Source organism: Pituophis catenifer, unplaced genomic scaffold (assembly GCF_029215685.1).
Source record: "Pituophis catenifer annectens isolate HBS135680 unplaced genomic scaffold, rPitCat1.0.hap2 SCAF_1, whole genome shotgun sequence".
Classification (NCBI taxonomy): Eukaryota; Metazoa; Chordata; class Lepidosauria; order Squamata; family Colubridae; genus Pituophis; species Pituophis catenifer.
In genome coordinates this window covers 14,248,132-14,269,213 of record NW_027256881.1, presented here as the reverse complement: position 1 = coordinate 14,269,213, position 21,082 = coordinate 14,248,132, and the positions used below count along the sequence as shown (strand labels likewise).

The 21,082-nt window shown below is 36.6% G+C and overlaps 1 protein-coding gene across 2 annotated transcripts in view; it reads left to right on the top strand.

The window, feature by feature from the left end:
• The window catches only part of LRWD1 (leucine rich repeats and WD repeat domain containing 1), a 30,618-nt gene that overhangs the window by 1,311 nt on the left and 8,225 nt on the right, over positions 1 to 21,082 (top strand). The window contains exons 2-9 of one of the 2 annotated variants that reach the window (XM_070932080.1): positions 6,170 to 6,244; positions 13,719 to 13,858; positions 15,298 to 15,532; positions 16,722 to 16,841; positions 18,222 to 18,374; positions 18,709 to 18,903; positions 20,367 to 20,705; positions 20,913 to 21,039. In XM_070932080.1, the coding sequence (XP_070788181.1) occupies positions 13,779 to 13,858; positions 15,298 to 15,532; positions 16,722 to 16,841; positions 18,222 to 18,374; positions 18,709 to 18,903; positions 20,367 to 20,705; positions 20,913 to 21,039 (1,249 nt within the window). In that variant the 5' untranslated portion in view covers positions 6,170 to 6,244; positions 13,719 to 13,778. The remainder of the gene's footprint in view (positions 1 to 6,169; positions 6,245 to 13,718; positions 13,859 to 15,297; positions 15,533 to 16,721; positions 16,842 to 18,221; positions 18,375 to 18,708; positions 18,904 to 20,366; positions 20,706 to 20,912; positions 21,040 to 21,082) is intronic. The other variant, XM_070932081.1, reaches the window with a different exon arrangement.

Below are 21,082 nucleotides of genomic sequence, written 5' to 3'. Positions count from 1 at the left end.
ATAAGGTAATGTAAAGGGGGTAAGCAAAATTAAAATCGAAGAGGTGGGAGGGACTGTTAAGACCATTAACATCAAATCCTTGTTCAGTTTAGGAATTTGAATTAAAATATTTCAGAACTATGGCCCTTCAGTCTCTTTCTGTAAACATTGTGTCATGGAAACCCACCATTTTTGGACGATAAATATTTTTATTATCAAACTCTCTTACATTGTTTTTCCTGACATTTAAAGATTCTTACTCCATGTTTTTGCACTATGAAGTGTTTTAAGTTCTGACCAACTGTTGATCCACCTTCTTCGTTCTATTTCTTCATAATTGCTATCAGATCTCCTTTCAGTTGTTTTCTGTTGGGAATAAACATACAGTACAGATTTCCCTCAGATATAAAACTAAATTTTTAGTCCTTTGATCCTTCTTGTTGTGTTTCTATTTGTTTCTGTGAATCTTCTTAAAATATAGTATCTGCAACTGGACACTGTACATGAAGTAGAGTCTGAGGAAGGCAGAATATAGTTGCTTTGGCAACTACTGCTTCTGTTGCTGCATTCTGAATTGCATTTCCCTTTGGAGCTGTATCATGTTGATTCATATATAGTTACAATTAACATTCCCAAATCATTTCCGTATGTTCTAGTATGAAGTCAAGAGATCATGTATGTGTGTATTTTATTTCTTTTTTGTAAGTGAAGAAATTTGTATTCATCTTTATTAATTTTCATTCTAGTTTGAACCCACTTTTATAGCCTATTATTCATTTTGAATTATGCTTCTTCTGCATTAGTTCTCTCATTCAATTTTGTGTTAGTTATTGTAGATTCTTCTGGTTCCTTAAATGATGGATATATATATATCCATCCTTAAATGATGGATATATATATCCTGCTGTGGAAAAGAGGTGTAATATTTTTTCAGAAACTTGTTTCCTCAGTCATAACTCTGAACAACTGCCAGTTAAAGAAAAACATTTGTCTCTATGCTATAAAGATAATGAAATATTGAAAAATGTTGTTAGAAAATTAAAGAAAGCATCTTAGAAGCTTTAGGAAGATCTTTATATATGTTAGCAAAAGTATGGCTTCTGAAATTGGAAGGAATTAGGACAGAGTTGGGATGATATCTGTTTATAGAGATTAGAATAAAATTCGAATTTAATGATCCTGAGCTCTGTGACAAGTATTTTTCTGCTTGAGTTGTATTTCTCTGCGGCCTGATTTCAGTTTAAATTTCAGTCACAGGTATAGCTTCAGATGTTGATCTGGGTCCAGATTGCCTGTATATCACTACTTTCTTTAATAAAGTGTGGAAAATAATCATGTGTAAATAGAATATTCCATCCCTCATCATATTGTACTTTTATTTACTTTAATTTAAAAAATGGATATTAATTGTAAAAATAACAGGTTGAAAAGCAAAATTCAACATTGTTTCCTTCTGTTATTGCCACCAAATATGAAAAAAAATGATCCAATCTGATATTGCATTTCCAGCCATTTTTACAAAATGCAATATCTATTTTGGCACTCAACACTGTGTAATATACCACCAATAGAACATCTTATGCCATTTTTCTCTAGGTGTAATATTGATGGCATATTATCTGTTTTTCCTTTGTTATCCCCATGGTTGCATATTTTTGATCTGTTTTGGATTCTGCATTCATTGAACTACATAATCTTTGACTTGTTCATTTTCTGAATCTTATTTATTTATTTATTTATTTATTTATTTATTTATTTATTTTATTGGATTTATATACCGTCCTACTCCTGAAGGACTCAGGGCGGTGAACAGCCAAAAAGATAAAACACACAAACTACAAAATTTAAAAGACAATATAAAAACCCATTAGATAATTTGGCCCAAAACAAATTAAAACACCCCTAATATTTTAAAACAAATTTATAATTTACAATTTAAAAGGGAAGTTAGGCCAGGCCAGCCTGCTGAAATAAAAAGGTCTTGAGGGAAGGTGTGTAAATCCAGGATCGTCCGTATCTCCAGGGGGAGCTCATTCCAGATGGCAGGTGCCCTCACAGAGAAGGCTCTCCCCCTGGGGGCTGCCAGTCGACACTGTTTGGCCGACGGCACCCTGAGGAGCCCCTCTCTATGTGAGCGTACTGGCCGGTGAGAGGCTACTGGTGGCAGAAGGCGGTCCCGTAAGTACCCAGGTCCTAAGCCATGGAGCACTCTAAAGGTGGTAACCAAAACCTTGAAGCACACCCGGAAGACCACCAGGAGCCAGTGCAGCTCGCGCAGGAGAGGTGTTACATGGGAATGCCACATCGCTCCCATAACCACCTGCGCGGCCGCACTCTGAACCAGTTGGAGCCTCCGGGTGCTCCTCAAGGGGAGCCCCATGTAGAGAGCATTACAGTAGTCCAGGCGGGAAGTGATGAGGGCATGAGTGACCATGCGTAAGGAGTCCCGATCCAGAGAGGGACGCAACTGGCGAATCAGGCGGATCTGATAAAAAGTCCTCCCGGCCACAGCTGTCAAATGCTCTTCTAAAGACAGCCGTGAATCCAGGAGGACACCCAAGTTGCGAGCCCTCTCTGTGGGGGCCAATGACTCGCCCCCAATAGTCAGTGATGGCACCAACTGACTATATCGGGACGCCGGAAACCACAGCCACTCGGTCTTGGATGGGTTGAGCCTGAGTCTGTTTCTCCCCATCCAGATCCGTACGGCCTCCAGGCACCGGGACATCACTTCAAGGGCATCATTGGGGTGGTCCGGGGTGGAGATGTACAGCTGAGTATCATTAGCGTACTGATGGTACTTCACTCCGAAACCACGGATGATCTCACCCAGTGGCTTCACATAAATGTTGAACAGAAGGGGCGAGAGGACCGACCCTTGTGGCACCCCACATATAAGGTGCCTCAGGGTCGACTTCTGCCCCCCTGCCAACATAGACTGCAACCGGTCGGAGAGAAAGGAGGAGAACCACCGCAACACGGTGCCCCCCACCCCCAACTCTTCCAACTGGTGCAGCATGATACCATGGTTGATGGTATCAAAAGCCGCTGAGAGGTCTAATAGGACCAGGACAGAGGAGCAACCCCTGTCCGGAGCCCTCCAGAGATCATCAACCAACGCGACCAATGCCGTTTCCGTGCTGTACCCAGGCCTGAAGCCCGACTGGAATGGATCCAGATAAACCGTCATCATCAATATCATCAACAATTTATAGATAAGAAGATCCAATATATTATCTAAATTTTGTGTAGTAAGCTTTTTAATTCAGGAAAATCTCTAAGTATCCTACCTAGAGCTGCCTATATTCAATTTCAGATAAAAAAGTAAAAAATCTTACACTCATTAATATTGACATTCTAAATTGTAAATAATAATTGATATACCTCTTTTTATCAACAATACTCTGTTACCTAAACATTAGAGTGTTAATTTTCAATCAATATTGCACAAATGTCACTGTACTGAAACAATATAATATATTATGATTTACAAGAACATAAGAAAAATAAAAAATGATAGGAAAAACTATACATAAATGTATATGTGTGTTTATATTCCTTGATTTACTACCATTCATTCAGCAACCATTTTAAATTGCAGTGGTGCTGAACAAAGAGACTTATTACCTGTGCCCAAAGTTACAGCTATTGCAGCACCTCCAGTGTCATGGGTGCTTGGCAGTCTACCTGTATTTATGACTGCAAGGGCACTGCAGCTCCCACCACCACCTATCTCTTCTCCTATCTCAGCCACCCACTTGGGCCACCTGTGCATGTGAAGCTGCTATGGTCAGAAGGCTCCAGACTGCTACCTATCCTGCCAGGCCCAGGAGGCCTTGGTCTACTCCATCCTACCAGATCCAGGAGACCTCAGCCCCTGGCCTGACAAAGCCCAAGTGGTCTTGGCCCACTTCCTGCCTCACTAGCACAAAGCACCCCACTTCAGCATTTTTCTCTTCTACTGCCAGGCACGCTCAGCCTATGCGGAGTGCAGTTTTCTTACCAAAGCTACCTTGCACCATTCTTCAAGCATGACCTGGAGAAGGAGATTCCAAAGCACCATAAAAACGGAGTCCATTCTTCAAGCATGACCTGGAGAAGGAGATTCCAAAGCACCATAAAAACGGAGTCCACTTGGAGTTCAGGAAAAGAAAAGAAAGAAAAAATAAAATAATAGTAAAGAAAAAGTGTTCTCCTTTAATTGTAATCTTTAGTTCCTTATGGTTTCCTCTAATGTCCAATCTTCAAAGTTCCATCCTGTAATTTTTTTTTAGAGATTCAAAACAAAAACATTTTCCTGTAAGAAGAATTCTTATGATTTCAAATCCACCTTTGTACTTTCCAAAATCAATGTTCTAATCTTATTAAACAGATTATTTTTAAATTAAAATAATTTTTTAAAAATAAAATATTATTATTAAAAACATAATAACTTAGGTCTTCTAATTTGTAATTAAAGCTTTTTTCACTAAGAATTGAAGAAAATTCACAGTGTTGTAAAACGCCTTAATCCAAAGATTCCTAATAACTGAAAAGCAGTTAACAAGCCATTTCTGAAGGTGATTAGAAAAGAAAGTATAGGAACCAGTATCCTTTTGAAAGGTGTCAACTGCAGTATGAGCAAAAATGGATTTCTCTTGTCTCCCATAACTCTAAACTTACTGGAGACCACTAACTTGCAGTCTCCTCACAAGGAGTATTATATTTTCCACATTTGAAAAATACAATGGAAGGAATTGAATACAATTTCAAAATGGAAAAAGTTGAAACTGATCTGTTAGGAAGAATCACAGCAGTAAAACTGAATGTTTTGCAAGGCCCAACTTTTTGATTCAAATAATCCCTAAAAAGAATTGAGGAAAAGACCCTAAATGATTGATTTCATATGGTCTAATAAAAGACCCAAAATATGGTTTATGATTTTAGAAGACTCAAAACAACAGGGTTGACTAACAATATCCAAATGTAAGTTATGTAACTAAACTACTTGATTAATTTAGGTACAGATTGGATTATGTTTTAATCGGTTTGTGATTTCTTAACTTCTGGGCCAAATTTATATATATTTTTAACTGTTTTTTAATATTTGTATTTTATGTTCTTATTTTGGCTGTACACCGCCCTGAGTCCTCAGGGAGAAGGGCGGTATATAAATTGGAAATAAAATAAAATAAAAATAAATAAATAAATAAAAATTTATTGTTGGATTGCTTCTATAGAAGAAGGAAGACTTCCAGATAGGTTGTACAAATCTTCAGTCTGAGGTATGCAGAAAAATGCAATGTATAATAGACCATTATTATACCATAAGTATTGTTTTGAAAGTATGGAATAAGCATACTCCATAAACATAGGGACCTACACATTCCTCACTTAATGATGGCTTCTTGAACTTCTATAGATAAGTGGTGTGATCATATGAAATTGTGCTTTATGCCTGTGTCACTTAGCAATGGAAATTCCAGTCCCAATTACCTTCGTAAAGACTACCTGTAAATTAAAACTCTCTTCCAAGAGAACATTGTTAAATCTCATTAATTAGTACATTAATAGATTGATCAGAATTTCTTAGAAAATTTTATATGATATTGTAGAAAACCTATCAGGTTATACAGATTTCTTCAATTTCAGTGTTTATATATATTTTTTATTTCCTTTTCAGTATTGTCACTGGTTTGTAAAGAGCTTATTTTTTTTCTGTGAATTTATAAACTGCCTTGTGTTTTCATACTGTTCTAATGTTAATATTTACTACATAATCTGGAATAATGTTTAAGAAAATGATTTATTTTCTGTTGTTGAAACATATCTGTTACCATCCCAATTAATCATAAGAATTTTGTCTTGTTCTTTTCATAATTGATACCCAACAGTTTATCTAGTTTATTACCTTTTTCAAAATATTTTTGTTTGGCAAAGCTCAGCTTCTTATAAGTGTCATTTACTTCTGTTAATATGTGTATAGATAGCTTTAATCTTTCGTTCTAAAACAAATCTTAGTTCTAGCTTCAGTTCAATGATAAGTTGTTGGTTTGGTTTGTATACCAGTAGTTTTATATTTGATGTTATTGAAATAGTTTCCTCATAAATGCTTTATTTGAATTCCAAACTGTAAATAACCATCAGAAGTTGAATTAGTTTAGATATTCTTTAATCTGTATTGATCCTTCAGTTTAATATTCTCTTTTAGCAATAATAATAAACACTCCACCACTTGAAGAATCCTCTGTGTAATCTTACAGTTATCGGATTATGATCAGCATAGGTAAGAGATCCAATTTCCATATCTATATGTTTGGTTGGGAATGAATTAGAACATGTCACTCTTTGAACAACTTCTAGGAATAGAAGAATAATATGTATATTCCTTTACTCAAGGGTATTTGTGGCTCTCTGCATCTGAGAGGGACAATAATGATATGTAATATATAATAATTTTGGACATTTGCCAGATATCTTTTTTTGTAATCCAGAATTGTCTAAATTCAAAGAGAATGTTCCAAAAACTAGAACATCTTTTTCTGAAATTTCAAGAAGTGATTGATTTTTTTCATATGATTTTGTTTGTTATCATTTGGACCATAAATTGAGGCAATTGATGTTTTCCCTTGTTCAATCATTAATTGCTTCTAGCTCAACTTGCAGGACTGCAATAAAATGACAGAGACCCAAAGGACCAGTTCTAGGAGGTTCTTATTGATAAATAATTAGCAATAGCCCTTAGAGTTATATACCACTTCACAGTGCTTTACAGCCCTGTCTAAGCAGTTTACAGAGTAAGCATATTTTCCCCAATAATCTGGGTACTCATTTTACCAACCTCAAAAGGATGGAAGGCTGAGTCAACCTTGAGCCAGTGAGAATCGAACTGCAGGCAGTTGGTACTTAGCAGAAGTAGCCGGCAGTACTTCATTTTAACCATTGCGCCACCATGGCTCAGTGTATCCTTTCAGATTGTAAATACAATTCTTCTACAGTATTTATGGGTATTTGGAGTACAGGTTTCATGTTATGCCAAACTGCATCTAAAGTGAATCAGGATCCATCAATACTAACAACTTTTTTCCTAGAAGTGCCCATAAAGGTGCAGGGTGAGGTGAGATATACCTGAGGAAAAGTCTAGTTGAAAACAAAAAGATCACTACTTGTTTCATGGAGATGGAAGCCCTTTTGTAAATCAGTGCTCCAGCAAATAACAACATCATGTTATTTCAAAATTCATAACAGCCCAGATTTAGTACTTTTGGTCATCCTTCAGTTTCATGGACATCTGTGAGAGATGTCCATGATAGATATAGGGATAACTGTTAACTTCATGAACCTGTCCTTGTTGAGGTTACAACATCTGTATCCTTTTGATGCATAGTCCACAAAACTGTCAACTAATGGGTGGCATGATGGTGTGAGGTTAAAGCAAACTTTATAGACAATCAACTTGTAAAATTGGAGAGGAGCAAACAATTAGCCTGAACATTTAAGCAGGCTGAAAATGTTCTCTTCATAATCAATTCCAAAAGCTTCAAACTTAAAATAGTTGAACTGCTATTGTACAAAGGCAACAAACAAGATACAGGTGTTATCATCACCTAACGAATATGTAGAGTCTGTCTAGTGTGGTTAAGGCATCAGTGGAGAAACCAGGAAACAATGAGTTCTAGGCCCTCTTGAAGTTCAAAGTCAGCTGGGTGAACTTGGGTCAGTCAGTCAGGAGGCAACAGCAACCTGTTTTTGAAATCTTGCCAAGGAAACTGCAGGGACTTATCCAGGCAGTAGCCAGGAGTCAACAGTGACTTGAAGGCACAAACCCCCAAAGTTCCAATAGCAGAGACTATATGTAGCTCATGGTTGAACTGTGGAGCCCTTGTTGATATAGAGATACAAAAATGTGCTGATATATTGATATAAAGAAGAATGAATGAACTTAATGGAGGGGAGTACTTAGAACAATTAAAAAGGAGAATTCTAGTTTTGCTGTGGTAAATTCATTCCAAAAGCCTTCATAAAATAGAAGATAATAACCCTTAGGCTTAGGCATAGTTTTTATCTGGTGTTCTGATATTGTCCAGTAACAGTCTCAGTGGTAATTTCAACTTACATTCAACCAGTAACTGCATATAACAAACTTTATTAATTTAAACCGTAAGTTTACAAGAAAAAACAAATACAGTACTTTAGGGAGTGGGGGATTTAACATTAAAGGATTCTGAGACAAGGAAAACAGCAGTAATATTAACTGAGAAATATTATTCTCTGTATCTTTCTCAAATATGAAAGCTTACATCCCAAACCTTTGAATAAGTGTATAATTTGTGTGTGGTGTTATTAAATAGTGTGATGTTACAGGTTGCTCAGAGTAAGGGCAGATGGCACAACAGATGATTAATAGTTTATTCTCTCACTCAACTTCTGCAGTGCCAAGTCCATTCCAGTGACTTGAAAGAAATTTAATGGCTGACCAGCTGCAATGGATTTAACAGAATTTATTATTTTTACATATTTTGTTAGAACTATGAACTTCTAATAGTCATCTAAACCATATAACAGGACTTTTCTTTTTCCAGATTGGAGATACACACTATTAATCATATAAGCATGCACCAAAGAGGCAGATGCCTGACAAAAAAGTAGCAGTTGTATCAGCATAAACAGGGAGTGCAGCTGCAACAGTCTATAGCAGAATTCAAATTGATAGTAGATTCTTTCTAAAACCCATATTTGAGTTAGTGTGGCTTGGACACTGAGAAGAATATCAAAAAGACGTCATTATGTACATTAATTATGGAAAGGTATTTGATTGCCCTTCTCATTAAGTAGAGAGAACTACAGAGTCATTTGAGTCCTGGACTAACCAATTCCATTTATATAAGAAAAGTGTTCAGAATTAAATTTCCCAAGGTTGGGCCTGCTAATAAAGCTTATTTCAGGATAACAACTGTAGATTCAACTGCTTCAGTCCACAGAAAGGTTCTTTCGTGAACAGTTAAAATCATACAGCAGTTTGGCAGGTTGACATAAGTGAGTATCCATAATGTACAATAACCATACATATCAGAAAAGAGAAAAATTGTAAGGATGTGATTGGATGAAGAATCTGCAATAGCACCTGATGCAAGATGAAGAAATACAACATTGGCCAGAGAAAATTTCATGGCCAAGATATTTTATTTTGTCTAAACAAAATTGCAATATAGATTTAGATTTTAGAAAATTTTGCTAAATGCAGCAAGAAGATACACAAAGTCCTATTTGCACACTTCTTGTGAAGGTGAAGCAAGGAGATGTAGTGAATAAGAACTGAACCGCTAGGAAAAGTAAAATTCTGACTATCTCTTTTAAGAACTTGAGAGAAAAAAGAGAGTCTTGTGGCAAATATATTGAAAGTCTTTGTAAGTAGTCCTCATTTAGCAACTGGCTTGTTTTATCAATCTTTCATAGTTATGATGGTGATGAAAAAGTAACTTTACAACCAGTCCTGACATTTACAGGTCTGTAAAGCAAAAGACAGCTGAAGCAAGCATACCTGCATTTTCACTTAGTCACCACTTTGCTTAATGATTGAATTGTCATCCCAATTATGGTTACTAAACAAGGATTACCTGTAAAAGTAAATAGAAACTGGCTGTCAGATATCAAAGAGTCTGTTAGCACCTTTTCAGACTAACAAACTTTATGAAAAGGCATAAACTTTTAAGCTATACAGTAAGTAATTTATAATTCACTTTGTCAGATGCATAGGCCACAGTATCAAACAAAGGTTCAGACACAGGGCTGCCAGCCATGGTCTTTAAATGTTGCTGAATTTTGCTACAAAAACAACAGCCACAGTGTCTCTATTTTCAACACATGTAAATACAAAGTGTTTTTCAAAAATGGTTTCGTGCTCTCTAAACCATCAATCTGAGAGTCACCTTTATTTTCTTTACTCTGATCAAAATAACTTTGGACATTTTCTCTGGTGTAAATTTTATATATGGCTAATAAAAGTCATTTCTTTGCTTTAGTTAGGCTGGCTCTCAGTCAGGTGTCATGGACAAAGATAAGAATGAACAAGTTTGAGAACTTGATTTATATCAGACCGCCTGAATTTATCAGTTGGACTCTTCCATTTAGAAGCTCATTTACACATAGACCTCACTTAATGATGGTAATTAGGTCCGGAAACTCTGTTGCTAAACAATGCAATCATGAGGTGTGACATACAACACTGGCAACTTGTAATGGCAGTTTTGGCACTTCTGATTGCCATCATTAAGCAAATTTTCTATAGTTATTAAGTGAGAAGGTCACATGACCGTAACTTGGCAATTTCCTTCTGGCTTTCCCATTGACTTTGCTTGTGGGAATCCAGCAGGAAAGGTTGCAAATGGCAATGACAAAACCATGGGACACTGACAATTGGAAATGTGGGACTGTTACCAAGTGTCTAAATCATGATTGCATGACTATGGGGTGCTGCAATAGCCACAATTTTGAGGACGAGCCATAAGTCTAACTTGTTCAGACCCATGGTAACTTTGAATTATCACTGAACAAATGGTCATTAATTGAGAACCATCTGTAATCGGGTTTTATTTAGGGATCAAGACAGGTTGATCATTGAACAGGCAGAAACAAGTGAAGATAAGTGCTTCTTCAGATAATCAGGCCATATGACACAAAGTGCTTTAAAGGTGAAAACAAGAACCTTGAATTGTACATAGAAATAAACTGGTAATCACTGCAGCTTATGGAGCAGCAGGGTCACATGAGCATAGACACCACTGCCAACGCTACTTGTGCTACTGCATTCTGGACCAGTTGATGGTCTTCAAGGCAGCTCCATGTAGAGCACATTACAATAATCCAATCTTGAACTGATCAGGGCATACACAACTGTCCAAAGAGCCTACTGGTCCAGAAATGGAATAGCTAGCAAACCAGATGTGCCTATGCAACAACCCTCTTGGTCAAAGTTACTGACAAAAACAGTCTAAGAGGTCCCCCAGATTATGAATGGGGAAGTGCTACCCCGCTAATAGTTAACATGTAGTATCTCCAAATCCAGAGGACCCCAGATATAGTCACTCGGTCTTGTCAAGATTCAGCCTGTTTCTCCCCATCAAGATCCACACAGGCCCCAAGCCCTGGATTTCAGCAGCAGCAGCCAGTCTACGTGATGTTGAGGTGTACAGCTGGGTATCATCAGCATATTGGTGGTGCCTGACTCCAAACTGACAAATAACCTCACCCAGAAGTTTCATGGTAAACAGAAGGTAAACAGAAGGGGAGAGAGCATGAAACCCTGTGGCACCCCACAAGTGATGGCCGATGGGCACAGTCTCTCTCCATCTTCCAACGACTTATTTCAAGCTTCATCTTTCCACATATACAATCATTTTTTCAAGTAACTGTTTGTGGTCAGATATTTATTTCCTCTTTATGATAAAATTACATCCTGCAAAATCTTTTTTAAAAAAGAAGCATGAGGCAGCATGTAAATAGATCGCAGGAGGCTTCAAAATACTGAAGTGCAATCAGTCACACTTATAAAAAATGAATTAGAAGGATTCATGAAAATAAATGACACTGGAGGCAGTATTTACATTGCCTCCTAGATAAATAAATCCATGAAAATAGTAATGCTTTTTAAAGATCATTACATTAAGTTTGGTGTATGCTAAAGGAGGTTTCTACTGATGCTGAGGATCCCTGCTGGGAGACAAGTCTGGCTTGTATGGAGCACATTTTCAACATGGAAATAAGTTATGTGTGTAATAAAGAACTCTGGTGTTTTTATGTATCAGACATTTTAGTTTTTGACTTGAATAACTGGGACTTCCGTTCTTTCTGGCTGTGCAACTTGTCTAAAATGGGGAAGATACAGCTGATCTAAAATAAGTAGTTTTTTAAATAATACTACTTTAATAATATTAATAAAAAAGTATTGTTCAGTTTCATAAAATGCCAACTGAATATCCAAGTAACATCAAATGATAATATTAAGTGAGGAAATCCACCTGCCAGATTTGTCTCCCAGCATTTCTTTTTAGGTCTTCAACCCCCCCCCCAGCTTACCCTTTAAGTGTCTGCAAAATTTAAGGGATCCACTTCCCCTTTATCCACCCCAGCAACAATATCTATTAAAAGGGACAGAAAATTTGATAACACCTATTCCATTTTTTAAAATCTTTCCCTGATCATTAAACAAATTGGCTGGCTGAATTTTTGCTTTGCCAAGGAGCACACTGCAGTACTAAGTGTGGTTATGGTTTAAAATTAATGGGGCAAGGAAGAAATAATTATCTTCTTCCATACTTCTGTGACAATTGGGAGTAATGCTGAAAAGGAAGTAATATGCACTTCATTTCAGTCTATTTTCCCAAGATTGGATAAGATGTTCTGCTCCTGAAGTGAAGGTTGTTTATCTTTCTCTGGGATATGCTCTTTGGAATATATATTTTTTCCTTCTGGCTACTGCTTTGCTTTGAAGCCCTAATGTAAGCAGATGTTTATGGCCTAAGAAAATGAGACTGAATGAATTCCGAAGGATTGAAAGAACTCATGAACAAGGCTTAATACTGACCATAAGTAATATTGAAAGAAATCTTAATAAGTGAAGGATTACCCTTCCCTGTTTCATATGGGAGGGGGACAGTAAACAACAACTGTATGATGGTCTTTACCAGATTTGAGTATAAACAGAGCCAGAGGTGCCTGAAGAAAATTTAGCCTCCAAGTTGGCTGAATTGCTGGTACAGAACATTTGATAAATTCATCATGATTTTGCTATGCCTGGCATAATATACCCAAGACTCCAACTGAAGATAGCCTAGAAGCCCATAATAACAAATTTAATTCACTGGAGAATGATTGATTTGTTTATTTATTGGAATTTGTCAAACAAAAATGAATTTGCTATGCAGAATGGTTTACTATGCAGTCAGCAAGTACTAAAATCCAACAAGCATTAGTAAGCTGAAAAAAACTAGAATACTGAAATGCCTTAATTTAGAGCTTATCTGACTGAATGTAAATTCACATTTTTAAGGGGGGGGGGATGTGAATGAAATGTTCAGCCCTTATAAATGCTCAGAAGCAATCCCAGGAGGGAGGGGGAGGAAAAACCTCCATTTACAGGTAACAAACCCTAAAGCAGTTCAGAAAGATTCTCAGTTTAGCACAGTACCAAAATGCCTGCCAAGCATACTATGATCACCAAATGACCTAGAATAAATGGTTAAATAGGTTTTTTTTTTTTTAAATGAGCCATCTAATTGAGAGATCTGAAGTTGAAAAGCCTATAAAAAAATAAAGGAACTGGCATAAAGCATTTTAAGAAAGGCAGGAATAATCAAAGTAAAGTAACTTGTCACAATACTTCTGAGGTAGAAAGGCGGTCAGAATTTCAGGAAAATATAGCTAATAGGAGACCAACTGCTGGAGTAGACACCTTGTTTCACATGGGATTATTTTTCTAAAATAACATTTTAAAGTGAAAATCCCAAAATTAAATAAAGTGTTTGACAGATCTTAGTATCTTAAACTGGCATGTATAAATAAATACAGAAGATTAAGTACAGAAGAGACACAAGCCACATTTCTTAGAGTGCCTGTAACCAGCATTTCAGTCCAGTATTACTAAAGAAGATAAGGAAATAGAATGCCTATATTACAACTGTACCCCTGGCTGAGCAATTATTTCCTTGATCTGCAACATTGGGATGATATTTAAACAATTCTCTTGTTATTCTTTTTACCAGCAACATTTCAGGAAGATTAAATATACTCTTGGATCTGCTGAATATTGGAAGGAGTTAAGTATGTCTAAAATAACTACAGAACTTCTGTTGGAAAGAGCAGTGCCCAAATCTACAAGGCTACGAAAGATCAAAACACTGAAGTAAGTGCATGTATGTGTACATAGAACTCCACAAATCTGACTTTTAAGAACAAAAACCATACAGTATTACTCCTGGTCCCTTTTTTTCTCAATCTTCACAGCAAATTCAGTTGTGATTTTGCCCTCTTTCTCTTTTCTCCCCAAAACTACAGCTACAAAGTGCATAGAATTAACCTAAATCACCCGTAAAAAATTGAACACATTATTATTATTTAATTTTGTTGTTGGATATTAATCTTTGTATGCCACCCAGAATCATTGTTGTGAGATGGGCTGCCAGATAAATTATATGAATCAATGAATGAATGAATCAGTGAATGACTGAATAGTAGTATCAATAGCAATCATGACAACTTTCAATTTGAAGTTGATCCTATACTCTGTAACAAGAGTGTACTCAACAACAACAATTCAGCTTTGCTGAATCTAACCATCCCCATCTTTTCCCAGAATAATTAGTGGGATGATTTTAAAAAATGAATATTTTAAGAACTATTTTGATCCTGCTCCTATTCCTGAAATTACTCTGAAAAGCAACTTTAAATAATAAAATATAGGTAATAATATAGACTGCTCAAAAAAAAAAAGGGAACACAAGCAGAAGACATCCGAGATCTGAATGAATGAAATAGCCTTATTAAATTCTTTGTTCGTTACGTACAGTAGTTTTGGGTTCCCTTTAGTTGAGCAGTGTTTAAATTACTGTATGTAAAGAACAAAGTATTTAATAAAGCAATTTCATTCATTCAGATCTCGGATGTCTTCTGCTTGTGTTCCCTTTATTTTTTTGAGCAGTATATTATGTGAACAGTGAATTATTAAGGTAATGGTGGAGTTTAAACATTTTAATTAAATTAAATTTAGGATAGTATTCTCTTTAATTGTAAATTAATTGATGTAACCTAATAGTCTGTGCAAGTCAGTACAAGTAATCCTTGCTTAACAACCACTTATTCAATAAACTTTTAAAGTTATGACGATGCTTGCACATAACACCATCACTTTATCCCTGTGGTCACAGGATCATAATTTGGGCACATGATGACTGGACTGCATTTCCAAACGTTGCAGCATCCTGTGATTACATGATCACTATTTATGACCTTCCCCACCAGCTTCTGATAAGCAAAGTCAATGGGAAAGCTGTAGGAAATTGTGAAATGCAGTCATGTAGAATGCTTACTTAACAACCTGTGTGGTCCTAGTTTAATGATTGCTGCAAAAATGCTATTGTAAGTCATCATAGTAATGACTACAGCAATTTGCTCTGGTGCTTCTGGTCTCAGTTAAGGTAATTAAATGAGGATTGCCTGTTTATGTATTTCATCTCAGAGAGTCTGATGTTTCCATTTTTGGGGATTTTTAACATACAACGTAGAATGTTCCAAAATGTGGATGGGATGATTATCAGTAATATATGGAATCATTTCCTCCTCCAGCCTGTCCAAGTTGCAAATAACCACAGAAGATTTGGAGCCACAGTTATTCTCTCATCTCCGCCATCTCCAGGAACTTGATCTTTCTGACAATCTCTTGGAACGGCTTCCTGACAATCTCAGTTTGCCAAACCTCCGCATCCTAAATTGTAACAACAATCACTTGGAAGATGTGACAGCCTTGCAGCAGTTTCCACAGCTGGAGGAGCTCACCTATACCAACAATGTATATCTGACAGTGAGTATATCTGGCAGCCAGTAGAAGTTTTGGGCCTTGTAACTACTTCTTGGAGCACTGCTGTCCTCATACAGCTGAAGAGTTGCAATAAGAGCTATAATTGTAATGCCTTCATGTCCCAGAATAAAGTAAGTTCTGCTTATTTTGACATTGTTGAACATTCTCTAGTCTCGTCATCTATCTTCAGTGAACTGTATGGTTCATTTAAGTTAATTTGATGCTGCAGTTACTCATCATCTATTCATAACAGTCTTGCCATCACATTACAGAGTTGTAGCTCAAAATGTAAAGAAAGGAAAAATTGGGATTTAGTATATTTGATTTCAAACAAATGAAAGTATATGTACAGATCTTTAAATGCAACTCAACTCAAATATATGTACAGATCTTTAAATGCAATTCAACTCAACCTCAATCCTAATTGATTTTCAGTTGTATTTGCTCAGATGCGTTGCGTCTAAATATATGACTAAGGTGAAAAGTTGACCTCCCGTACTGCTTCCCCATTCCCTTTGGAAGTGAAAGAAGAAAAGGGTTGAAATGTCCACTTCCAGTTTTAGCTGAACTGCCTTCTCAAAATCCATTAACTTACTTTTTGTGAAATATTATTTACTGATTTCAGCATGTAAATGAAGTTAAAACAACTAAATACTTTTACCATTTTATAAGAACAGTTGCTATATTCTTTAAAAAGACTCGAAAATCTTTCAGAGAAAGTTTTGAAATATCCACCACTAGCTAATCCGAGAGCCTTTGATGAGTATACATTTAAATAGATAATATATATAAAAGTTTGATAGAAACAAGTTCTAACAGATTTTGGTCCATTTTGTTATTTTTCATTTTTATTTATGAAACTTATTTGCTGCCCATCTCGCAGTTCAGAAGGCTCTTAGGATTCTGTAGAAAACATATTTATCATTGAAACAGAAATCTGCATGGAGGAGAGTCGTTTAAATCATCTCTTTTAGATTGATCCTACCTTCTTAACAATCCTGAAGTTTTTTCACTAACTAATTAATTGATTCAGATTAACTGGATCATTGTAAATTCAGGGTGCTGAATCTAAGGTGCTCTAGACAGCAATAGATGGCAGTGTTGAACTGAGTTGGACTGTAGGAACTTTTATCACATGAAAATTTTGCTTGCAAGGATTCTTTTAAGACAAGACTACTCTTTTTCTCTCTAGCCCAGTGATGATTATAAGGCTATATTTCTTTTGCAAAATCTCCGTCAGTTGAATGGCAAAGACATCACCAAGCTGGCCAATCATGTGAGAGTCGTCAACAGTCGAGAGCTGACTAATAGAGTAAGTGACAAAGTATGAATAATTTCTTAGCTGGTAATCAAAAATTGCACAGCATTTTTCAAAGTGTTAGAGGAAATTAGTGAAGTGAAAGTGCTTTCCTTTTTTATAAACATGAAGCTTTTAGTTGAAAGAGTTAAGAAAATGTTGACTGGTGATTTTATTAAAGCAGACTACCTGTACTCTGATAAGATGAGAACAAGTTCAAATCTATGAAAAGTGTCATGTAGTTTTCATTATCTGACATGTCACTCATAAATCCAGAACCAAAATTTGTCACAAGAAGGATGAAGGGCTTGCACAAAGTTGCCTGTTCGAGTTGCTATTTCATCTAGCTGCCTTCCACAAGTGCCTTTAAGCTTATTCCTTCCTCTCTTGTTTTTATAATCAAAATACAATAACAATGTTTGGGAATTTTTTAATAGAAACTTTGCAATACAAAAGCAGCACGACTGGCTGAAATGGCAAAATTGACCACTTTGGTGAAAAACAAAAAATTGTCTACTCTAATTCTATTAGGAAACCACTTTGGGACTTCTTGCTCGAAAAGGATTGAAATAAAACTCTGATTTGGCATCTGATATTAGATCTCTTTTTATAGAAACATTATGCATTGTTCTTGCTTTTGTTTGTTATGTATGTTTTACATATTATGCTTTTATTTTTGTTTAAACTTCGAGTAAGACATTTTATGGTATTATATATTTATATCTGTAGTGAAGAAATTGGAAGTTAATCTTTTTTAATGCTAATCAAAATAGAGATCTTCTAATCCAACCCCTGCTCAAGCAGGAGACCCTCTACTATACCATTTCAAGTGGATCTCCAGTGATTTTACTATTTTATAGTAAAAGCTTTAGTAAATCATTTTTATCTCTTTTTTCTTGTTAAATATTTAATTATTTTTCATGCTTTTCTTTTTTTCTAACTTTTTCTATATTTTATCAGTTTTTGAAATCCAACAGAGGGATATTTTTAAAAAAGGAGAACTAGTGGTTAAAAGATAGGATGACAAACATTAGATTAATATGGATCTAGAAAAAGCCCTACTTCCTGGGATATCAATGGCTGAGGTCAATAAAATCAAGATGGTGCTTGCAACTGTAAAATTGAAAACCCACTGCATTTTAAGATGTGGAACATCCACAATGCACATTTAGAAAAGATGGAATCTTGATCCTATGGCTGTAGCTGCTATCTTGATTTTTATTTTTTTTGTGCCCCTGTGGATGCCTCTATTTCTTTCTTGCTACCTCATCGGCTGGACACAACTTGAACAGAGTATGTTAGCTAAAGATTTCTAACATTGCATCATGGGAAGTTTTGTACGGGACCATGTATGGCTTCCCAGATCACTTCATCATATGTCTGCCTTTTTCCTAGGTCTCTGCTCATTGGGGAAAAAAATTTCGAAACCAGATGCCTAAAACACTGTCTTCTGAACAACTGAAGCCAATTAGAAAAAAGTTCATCAAGTCTGCACAAGCTCATGTAGCATATGGTCCCAGCTCACTCAGCGATTTCACACGTTGGAGGGTAAATTCAGACTATGAATTGTTGGCATTCTTGTCACATGGATATGTAGAATTTTGATCAGTAGATGACGTTTAGAAAAAAGTAGGGCAGCAAAGCCAGAGTGTTTAATAACTTTGTGAGACATAACCTTCACACATGAAATCAAGAGACCATTAACTAGTGGTAAGCCAGAACAAAGCTTAGAGTAGTTAAAGTCAGCATTTAGTGTTAAGAGTTAGGCAAGACAGGGCTTTTTTGAAGTCTACACACCTTAAAGTTGCTGAGGTTGAGAGACACTATTCTAAATTCCTTTCCTATTATAACAATTTGACAAGTCTGTATTCTCTTATTTTAGGTGAAAATGATTGCTGAGGAATTCCTTACTTCGTTGATTAATGAGGAACATAAGCCTGCTACCGAAACAGCAGCAGAATCAACAGATGAGCAAGAGGAGGAGGAGGAGGAAGAGGAGAAAGAAGAGGAGGAAGAAGAAGAAAAAGAAGAAATTAAAAAAAATACCACGGATGCTGACAACAAAGTTACTGCTAAGGTCAGAACTCAAGAGACTTCTTTGTTGGACCACCTCAGTCAAATTCAGAGATCTTCTATCATTAGTTCTGGATAGGAATATGTTGCCCCATGTGGAACTGCTAAGAGTTTGGGAGACTTCCTGTCCTTGAACCATTTAAACCATTTTTGCCAATGCGAGCAGTACAATAAAATATCCTCCCTTTTAATGTCCCCTTTTAATAATGTTTCCATCATTTAGAAAACAAAACAATTCCCGTCAAATAAAGGGAAAACTGTTTGGAAGTATTACTTCACACATTATGCTAAACCACTCTGTTAGAAAACATGGCTTAATGCAGTAAGTGAAGCTAATCTATATGTTTTATGCCAGGAAAGGATTTTGTGCATATTTTAGCATTGAAAATTCATTCTGGGAGGAAGGTTATAGCATTTTTTTTTTCAGTGCTGTGTAAGAGAAATATTTTTGCAGTCACCAAAATGGAATTTTACAGCAAAATGGGATGGCTAGAAGTTCCCTGAAGGTGGGCTCCAGCATGAGTCTGAAAGCTCAGAAGACAAAACTTCTGTCCTGATGACTGACCCAAATTGGATCCATGGAATTTTATTATATATTTATCAAATTTTAAAACCACTCATCTCCCTCATAGAGTGAGACAGCAGGGCATTTACAGATAAAATATCATATTATAAAAACAGTGTATAAAATGTAAAATTTAAAAAGGCAAGAGTGAATTAAGAATCTGTGAAAGTTAAAAGACAGGGGGAAGGATTTTTCAAATATTAACCAGCCTCACAGCTGCGAGCTTCTATATGAGCCCTAAACAAAGCCACAGAACCATGTTTTTACTCTTTTTTTCTGGAAGGCCAAGAGAATGGGGGGCCCTCACCTCCAGGGAGAGAAAGTTCCATAGCTGGGAGATGGGGAGGAACAGCTAAGAAGACTCTCTTCCTGGATTCTGCCAGTTGGAATTCTTTAACTGACAAGTCTGCAACATACCCTCTCTGCCTGACTGGGTGGGACAGGCTGATATAATGGAACAAAAATGGTTCTAAAGATAACCTGGCCCATGCCATGTAGGGCTTTAAAGGTCATAACTAACACCTCGAACCGAGAAGTAAACTGGCACCCAATGCAGCTTGCGCAGTAAAAGTGTTGCATGAACCGTTCTTGGATGCCTAAGATTGCCTGTAAGGCTGCATTCTATACCAGCTGAAGCTTCTGGATACTTTTCAAGGCTGGCCCCATGTACAGCACACTGCAATAGTCTGGTGGGTTATGAATGGATTATTTTCCATTAATGTCAATAGGAAATGTAATAATGGATGGTGCTCTCTCAGATGTGAAAATAATATTCATCTGATTGGTGGACATTGTAGATTTAAGAAGTCCAGGCAAATTTCTCTGTTGGGAAAGTTACCTTGCACAATTGAGATTATTTTGACAGCATCATGTTGAACCTTGCTGATCTTTATTTTTACTAGGGCCCAGTAACTCCCAGCAAAAGGAAAGGGGCTCGTTCCAAAGGAAGAGCAAAGAGCAAGAGATCCCATTCTCAAAGCAGCTCCAAGGAAGAAGCATCACCCAGCCCCAAGAAGCTCAGCCGCTTGCAGGATGAGCCCAGTACTGAGGCCACAAGAGCCTCTCGCCCACAGGCCAAGGAATCCCAGACCACTCAGGATCCTGATGGAGCCCATCGGAATGGAGGGCGGCTTCCAAAAGCACAAAGCCACAAAAAGGTCACTCAGCAGAAAGAGGAGCACAAAGAGGAAGAGGATGAAAGAGATGTTTGCAGCACTCCAGTGAAGGACTTGGAATGTGAGGTAACCCATTTCCTTCCACTGTCAAAGACACATAAATATATAAACTCTGTGAGTCAGTTAAATAGTTATATAATGATGTGGCAAAGGGCTACTTTAAAAAGCTTGACTTTAAAACGTGACTCTTTGTGTACCTACATTGATTTTAACTCCATCCAGAAAACCTCTGTTTGGGACATTTTGTGTTCAAAGCTTTCTGCCTTCTTACAGGAGACAATCACCCTGGAACCGGTCCATTTTCTACAATGTCACAGTAAGGCCAACAACAGGGATGACTTCAAGACCCAATTATGGGCCTGTGTTTTTGAGCCACCATTAGATTGTGGAACGAGAAAAGGTGAGAATGGTCTAGTGGCCTGGGTTGTCCTAGAAGAAAAATG